At 38.5% G+C, this 8985-nt stretch overlaps 1 protein-coding gene across 1 annotated transcript; it reads right to left on the reverse strand.

Moving 5' to 3' along the window:
- Positions 1-97: 97 nt before the first annotated feature.
- On the reverse strand, positions 98-7164 carry LOC143290912 (small ribosomal subunit protein uS4). The gene is made up of 5 exons (XM_076600471.1): positions 7021-7164; positions 5564-5782; positions 4495-4681; positions 2178-2281; positions 98-253 (listed from the first exon to the last, which is right to left on the reverse strand). Exons 2-5 carry the CDS (start codon positions 5775-5777, stop codon positions 183-185), a joined length of 576 nt encoding a protein of 191 aa, XP_076456586.1. The 5' UTR covers positions 5778-5782; positions 7021-7164; the 3' UTR covers positions 98-182.
- Between the last annotated feature and the right edge of the window lie 1821 nt (positions 7165-8985).

The raw sequence follows: 8985 nt of genomic DNA on the forward strand, positions 1-8985 counted from the left end.
AATTCACCACATAAAACCAGTTGCCTTAGCATCTTGACCAAACAGCTCATATGACTCACTCCACCACTCATGAAAAGAATCACACAAAAATCCAAAATCACTGTTGCATCTTTTATTCATGTAAAAAATGCCATTTTTCCACCACTGTTCTGGGAGTAAATGTCATGAACAGGGCATCCTGCTTAATCTTCGTCTTCATCTGCATCACCGGAACCACCCTGAGCCTTCTTCAGGTTCTTCCTCTTCACACGACCTGCACACACATCAACCCACATCATTTCAAATCTCCTCCCTCATGAAGGTATGTTTCAGCAGACTCCAAAGTAGAAAAGGGCTCTCACAGGAGAGGATTCTTTTTTTGGATTTTCCCCCCCCCTTCTCTTTCTTTGGATTATTAGAAGATTCACACATATCAAGTCATTTCAACTTTCATCCCTGCCTTTGGTATGATTTAAAGAACTTTAAAGAGAAAAAAACGTCATTGTGTGTGTGTGTGTGTGTGTGTAACGTCCAGTTTTCTCTTCTCATTAGATTAGAAAAATCCACACACTTTGAAAAAAAAAAAAAATCACTTCAAATCCAATCCCTGCATTTGGTATATTTTTCTAAACATTAAAAAATCATTTTAGAAAAAGAAGTAATTTTCTTGCCTTTGTCCCGTAAGATTTTAACTAAATTCATGAAATATACATTGTAATTATATTCAATCTGAGCACAAAAGAGAGCAAATCATTTTTTTTACAATACCAGTTGCCCCTGAACCTCTTCCACAAATTTGTTAAAATTTAAAAGTGTAGTGCAAACGTCAACATCTCTGAATAAAACAATGAGCGCTACGCTTTTCTGCTGTGGGTGACTCGTATTTTTCACACAAGAACAACACTGAAAAATGGGAAAATGAAGCGCTTACAGTCTGTTTCTGGGGAAAAAAAAAAAAAAAAAAAAAAAAAACAGAAATAAATCTGGTCATTCTACCGACAATCAGTCACACACAATCTGTGTCCCACCCACTGTAAATCAGTGTGTTCTGGGAATGCAGTGACAACAAGCGTCCACTGTTATTGTACATCCTTGCACACATTAGTTTTCTGTGTGTGCGTGTATATATTTGTGTGTGGTTGTGAGCATGTGCGTGTGTGTGTGTATGTGATCTTCAGTTTAATGTCTATTCACAAGAAGTGTTATTAGATGGAAAGAAGAGAGTTAGTGGGTGAAAGTGAGGGAATACTTGTATGTTCTTTCTTTAACATCTTTTCACATTGAGTGACATTAGATGTGTCATGTGCGTGTGTTGGGGTTGGAGATGGTGGTTAAAGGGGATACAAAGACTTGAAAAAAAGAAAAAGAAAAAAAAGAAAAAGATAAACTTTGTCTTGAAAGCGTCCAGTCTTATTTGAGACACCAGAGATATTACCATGTCTATGACAGAACAATGGGAAATCCATCAATTTGTATCATGTAATTTCAGTTGTAAATCCCTTTTCATTTGGGTATGTAATCAGGCCATCAACACAAGCTTGACATCTGCTCCATATTTAAGACTTAAGAAGTCTGTAACATTCTGAAACCAACTGTTTGATAACTATTTAAAAAGTATTCTCTATTCTTTATGCACAGTTTCTTGCTCCTCTGTCAACCATTTCATTTCCTTTTATACCAATATGAGAGGGTACCCAGCAAAATTCAGTGGTTGTGCCGTTGGCTGATAAAATGTGCAATAAACAATATATTTCAAAAATAAGATCTGGTTGAGTTTTTATATCGAATGATTTTAATGCAGGTAAGACTGACTTGCGCGCGCATGTGTGTGTGTGTGCGCGCACTGCATGTGTGTGTGTGTGTGTGTGAGCATGTGTGTGTGTGCATGCAGTGCATATGTTCACCTGTGTATGTGCATTTGATGCAGCTGCCTATTTTTCACCCCCCCCTCCTTCCCCTCAAAAGGCAGATCTAAGTTGGTTTACTTCAGCCATTCCACACAATCAAGCAACCAGACCCACAGAAAGACAAAACACTGCAGGTCCAGCAATGATCAGTGGAACCAAGCAGACTCACAGAAAGACAAAACACTGCAGGTCCAGCAATGATCGGTGGAACCAAGCAGACTCACAGAAAGACAAAACACTGAGTATCCAGCAATGATCGGTGGACCAGAGGAGAAAGAGAGAGAGACTCACCAGCACGGCCACCACCGTACGGAGATCGCAGGGAGAAGTCGATGTGCTTCTGGCTGTCCAGACGAACAACGTAACTGGGGATATTCACCACCTGCTTCCTCACTCTGCACACACAGTGTAGTGGATTGCACTGTAGAGTTTCTCGGTCTCATCAGTACATTTCTGCCAACAAGGCAGGGATCATAAACAAAACAAATTAAATGGGGTTCAAATTTAACTCTATTTACTGAGTTCCAGTCAGGGCACTCTGGACAAAACATTTGAGTGTCCAATCGTGGTTTTGGGTGCCAGCATAATAATGAAATAAAATGTGCCAATGAAAGTCTTTCTGCCAGGCTTCATTGTACACAGGCGGTTTTGATTCCTACTCCTGCTGTTTATTCTTTTTGTCATCCTGAGCTTTCATCTGTTTCGGGAGCCTTTCTTTTCACACTGAAGATGGGAAACATTATTCGTCACGAACACACCATGAACGTCAACATCCAAGCGTGCATGACCACATGCTGCTTCGCAAAGCGAGCTGCAGCAGATGACACTTTACATTCCAATCTACCGCATTCAAGCTTGCTTTCTTGGCATGTCTTTTAATTAATTTTCTTTTGCCTCTATCAAATTTTGAGTGACAACTGGGCACTCTCAACAGAAAATTTGCGTGCCCGAGCCAACTTTTCATTGCATTTGCACCTACTAAATTTGAACCCAGTAAAATGTGTGTATGTTTGTGTGTGAGTGTATGTGTGCGTGTGAGACTGCAACCTGATCAAATGACACAGGAAACGAATAAACAAGGTTACCCAATGGCAGCTGTCAGTCAGCTCTATCCAGGTAGCCTAGCCTGTTGCACAAATGACTGCTCTCCCAGGAAAATCGTGTCATTGCAGTGCAACACCACTCTTTTTTTCTTTTTCTTTTTAATTGTACAGATGTGTATTTATTTTGTTTAACTATCAGAGTGGATATTCATAAAAAAAAAAAATAAAAAAAGTTAAATCACCTCAGAGACTTAGGGATAAAGTGATATCAGATTAGCTTCACATTACTGCACTCTTAGCATTCTCCTAATTATACAAACCGTGGCCACATAATGTTTTTTCTTGTTAATAATAATAATGGATCTGATCTTAAAAAAAAAAATCATGTGCAAACATGATTACTGTTTAATATCAGTGTCAGTCTTTGTGTCCGGCCATGACCTTCACTGCAATATAGCAGACACAATATTTTACCTTCCTTTTTATGTAACACCTCCAAACCTGCACAGGCATATTCACAATTTGTTTCCCTGAATAAGACTAGAGCGCATGCTTGCGTATCTAGCAGCAGATGAAGCATCACTGCCAATCTGAACACAGTTCTGTTTCAAGACAGTGCCAAAGTATTCAGACTGATCCAGATACAAAACACAAAACCAGCCCCCCCAGCCCCACCGTTTTTTTTTTTTTAAATTATAAAAATGCCTGAATATACATTGATGCTGATGTTACTGTGTCTATACGTGACCAGGTTGTTAATGAACAATGGGTCTGTTTAGATCAGCATCCCCCCCGCACCTACCCAGGCACACTGCCTTCCTGTCTCAATTAGTGGTGTCTGCAGTAGAGTATAACATGGATAACTGTGACTGCCTAAATATGCACAATGTTCAATGCAGTGGTGCCTATAGCAGTGTATACTGCAGACAACTGTGAGCGCCTGTATACATTTTATATCATGCTGAATGAAGTGTCTATGGAAAAATACAACGTGGACATCTGTGAATGCCTGTGTATGTACAATATTCAATTTACTGGTGTCTACAGCAGCGTATGTTGTACGCAACTGTGACTGCCCATAAATGTACACTGTTCAATGAAAGTGTCTACAGCAGCATATAACGTGGACAACTGTGACTGCTCGTATATATACAATGTTCAGTGTAGTGATGTCTACAGCAGAGTGTAATGTGGACAACTGTGACAACTTGTATATGTCCAATGTAGTGGTGTCTAAATTAAATCAAATGATGGCACCTAGAACCTCACCAAGTAGTGGTGTCTACAGCAGAGTGTATTGTGGACAACTGTGACTGCCCATATATGTGCTATGTTCAGTGTAGTGGTGTCTACAGCAATGTAATGTGGACAACTCATTGCCCACATGTGTACAATGTTCAGTTTAGTGGTGCCTACAGCAGCGTATATTTTGGACAACTGAGTGCCTGTATGTACACTGTTATGTAGTGATGCCTACATCATCATATATAGTACTAGACAACCGTGAACGGCTGTACATAAAGATAGAGGTGATGGTTGTAGTCAGATACGACTGACTATCATACCTGATGTGTCTCTGCCTGATGAGGACACGGGCGTGGTGGATGGACTTGGCCAGACCCAACTTGAACACCTGGGTCTGCAGGCGTCGCTCCAAGAAGTCCTCCAGACGAAGACCCAGAACGTAATCAAGCTTCATCTTGTTCTCATCCAGCACACCGATACGCACCAGACGACGCAAGAGGGCGTTACCTGAAACATTCAAAACAAGAAAAGAATTAGAACACTCATGCTTTAAAAAAAAAATGAAGATTTACTCATATATCTCTTTCTTTCTCTGTGTCTTTCATGATCAGTTAACAGTGACGTCCATGGCTGTTTTAAGAATGAAGTCTGGCTAAGAATTGTCAGTTAGTGGATTGGAGCAGAGGCTGAAAGCCATTGTCAAGTGCGAGACAAAGCATAAAGATGTGGCTTGCAGAAATGGGGCTGAGAGAGATAGAAAAAAGAGAGAGAGCTTGCAGAAATGGGGCTGAGAGAGATAGAAAAAAGAGAGAGACAGAGGCAGAAACACAGAAACAGAGGTGGATAGAAAGATGGATACATCCTCTAGAACAGAAATCTTATTTTATACACAGGTCAATCTCTCTACATCACAGGTCTATCACTTATGTCCTTTTACTTAAATAAATATATCTGCCTGGACAATCATTTGGCTGAGCTCAGGCACAAGAATGAACACAAATATTTACATAGGTATATACAGCTGAGATATCATCATAAACACACACTTATTTGTTAAAAGCAGAAGAGAAACTTGCTGGAACACTGTGAAAGCTCAGCAAAATCTTTCACATAAACTATATAATAAAAATCATTTAACTTCCAGTAAATCCTTATATTAGAAAGAAGTGTTTTTTTTCAGTCAGACAAATGGCAGCTTGTGCTAAGTCAAGTTGTGTAACTAACAGTAACACCCATGATCAATATTCTTTACCAGCCTTCAAACTAACAAGTCAGATGGGATACGCTACAAAATATACACTCAACACACATAAATGACATATCAGACTATACACTATAACCATCAACACACATGGAAACTTAACATCAAAACTGAAAAGACTGTCAAACCTTCGAACAGACGTCTGGGATCCTTTTCTTCCAGGGTGAGCAGCTCACGAGCAGCAGTTCGGATTTTACCCAGGGTGTACTTCACACGCCACACCTCTCTTTTGTTGCGGAGTCCATATTCACCGATCAGTTTCAATTCCTGATCAAGACGTTCCTTCTCAAAGGGACGCCTAGGCGTCGTGTAGGTTTTACTCTGAATGGTCTTGATACGCATGTTGGCTGAAAACAGATTAAAAAAGAAAAAAGAAAAAAAACTCACTGCATTAGTTTTTACAATAAAGTTACACAATAACACTTATGATTTGAAACAAATATTTAGTTATACTAAACATGACCTTACATATTCAACAGATGATTTTAAATTTGTTGTTCAATAAATTCTACAGATCAATGGTTTCAGATCTATGGTCATCCCCACCACTGTTAATGATTTTTTTTTATTTTTTTTTAAAGGTTCATTCTATTGGAAATAACCGTATTGAATACACACATATTTCCTATTTTCTTGTACACTGTGCACTAATCCCCATCTGTTGGAAAAAATTAAGATTCCATTTTTCCAAATTTTACCATCTTGATCATTAATCTAAAATCTGTTTTAAGAGGATCATAATCTGAATGTGAAACGTTGCATGGTATCTATACATTAAAGTAAAAACTAACATATTAAAAGTGTTATGTTGGTGGCTAAAGTGGCTGAAGTGGCACCAGGATTCCCCAGGCATGTTATCTTCACCTTTGCCAGTTTTAGGCAGTTCTGTTAGTATCAGTACACATGTACTGATGTAGCATCATAAAGAATTTAGAATTTATCAAACATTATTTTTTCTGAGGTCGATGTGTTAATTTTCAATTCTCAATACAAATGTGATACAAACTAGTTATTACACACTGACACTCACTTACACCATCTGCCAGGAACATAGACCGGCGTGTGTCATTATGTGTGTAACCGTGTTCAAAACTTCATGTGCACACTTACAATGAACAAGAATATTAATCTAAATTTTAAGTGAAATAAAAAACCACATTCTGTTCAACATTTCCATGAAATTTTGTCATGAGGTAACCACTGTTCTCCATCTTGATATTATATAAAATTGAAAATAAAAATGGGATATCCGGATTTCCAAACTGGGGTGAACCTAACTCCTGTCACTTAGGCGTGAAAATCTCACTCTCAGCTTCATTAATATCAAAGGAACTAATCCAGAGGACTGCACTAACTTCCTTATTAAAAGTTCCAGGCAACGTGATTCAACGCCGCCATCTTTCACATCCCAATCAATCTTTTTTTAATTTAGCTTTCTTACTCTGACCAGATCAACAACTTGCGGCACATGGTATGAGCAACAAAACGCAAACATGAAAAATGCAAAACAACAGATTTAGAGTTACTTGACTGGTTACAGATCACACAAATTAGGGTTTTCAACACCACATGGTTTTCGCCTCACCTGCGTCGCTGGAACACGAGGAAAGAAAGACCGGAAGCTGTGTAGTGTTTTTTGATTTCTTGCATGCGCGAATATAGTTTCGGCTCTAATAATCAGAACGTCCTCTTGTTGCAATGAAAGCGATCTTGTTCTTTGATATCAATTTCGCCATGAAGCTGAAGTGAATATGTATCTCTCTGTGGTCGAAGAAACTTTTTTTTCTATCATATGGATCAGTGGAACAACTTTTACATGCGTATGCACACAAAAATAAATTGCCGGAAACATTAGTTGATTTGGCCGAAGTCCACAGTTACAGTATCCCCCTTGGTCATACCACAATTTCTCTGCGGTTGCCAGTAATTTCTCCCGAAGTGTAAGCGACAACATTTCATTATAAGCTTTTTGGGAGACAAAGATTAAAAAAAAGAAAAGAAAAGAAAACAAAGGAAAAGTTAGATTCGTCATTCACAATATCACTTCACATTCAGTTGTGCACGTCATTTAAAATTATATATATATATATATATATATAAACAGTTGATCTGTACTTTTTTTTTCTTTATGATTGTTCATCCATTAATGTACGTTCCCTTGAACTTCCCGACACACATTCTTTTCACAACACTGTCTAACCACAAAACCATCAACACCATAACTTCAAGGTGTACACTCACCATCGAATTATGCATTGTTTGTTTACTGGCTTCATTTCCAAGCATTTCTCATGTGTTACTTCCATTATCGACACACTAGGTCTGTATTAATTCAGTAAAATGTTTTTAATAATTCATAGTTTATGAATTCTTTAATCAATCGTAAAATATATAATCATGTCATCATTTTGTGCGACAAACTTATTCAAATTTACCATTTGCCTCCCCTTCTCTCTCTCTGTCCGTGTCAGTGTCTCTCTGCCCACCTAAGTGGATGCCGGGTAAACACAAAATTCAGTTATGATGCGGTGCAGCGTACATGTGTCACCCCCACAAGAATTGGCTTTAAACTGAAACTGAAACTGACATATAAACTAGAGCATAATAAACATCATACATACATATAAAAGACATGACAAAAGACAACACAACGGCAACACCTTCCAACTGAAGCAATGAGACAACACAATGCCACACAATACAATACAGTAAGTCATTACATTACAACACATTATTTTATTGCCATGTTAACATAACACCTTGATATCAAATGCACTGGCAATGATCCAGTTTGTTTTGTTGAAACTTTATGGTTATTCTTACAAGGCATAAAAGAAAAAGATTTTTCCCTCACTCAAAAACTGTCATTGCTTTCACTATCTGTCCCTTTTTATCTGTGCCTCTGAGTCTCTCTCTCTCTCTCTCTCTCTCTCTCTCTCTCTCTCTCTCTCTCTCAAGGCTGTTTGTTGTCTCCCCTTATCTTGTCGTTGATCATAATTGAAGTTGCAAGGCAGGTGAACAGCAATAGCAGACATGGGATACAACTGCTGCCTGGAATAAAGGAGATCTTTCTTTTGCTGTTCGCAGATGACATTGCTTTGATTTCGGCTACTCCATCTGGTTTGCAAAATTAAATTTAAAAAAATCTCCAGACAGCATCTGATAGACTTGGACTAACTGTGAATTTAAGTAAAACTAAGGTTATGATTTTTAGAAAGGGGGGTCATCTTGCAAAGAGTGAAAAGTGGTACTGCAAAGGTAAAGAAATAGAAATAGTAAACAGTTACAGATACCTAAGCTTTACATTAACAACTAAATCACCATATGTAGCAGCATTAGAAGAGTTCGCTAGAAGAGCGAAGAGTTTCAGTTTCAGTTTCACTTTCTCAAGGAGGCGTCACTGCGTTCGGACAAATCCATACACGCTACACCACATCTGTTGAGCAGATGCCTGACCAGCAGCATAACCCAACGCGCTTAGTCAGGCCTTGAGTGCATGCTTACATATTTGTGTACCTATGAAGGTGGATTTCATTTTACGTAATTTCGC

The sequence above is a fragment of the Babylonia areolata genome, chromosome 16 (assembly GCF_041734735.1).
Source record: "Babylonia areolata isolate BAREFJ2019XMU chromosome 16, ASM4173473v1, whole genome shotgun sequence".
NCBI classification, from domain to species: domain Eukaryota; kingdom Metazoa; phylum Mollusca; class Gastropoda; order Neogastropoda; family Buccinidae; genus Babylonia; species Babylonia areolata.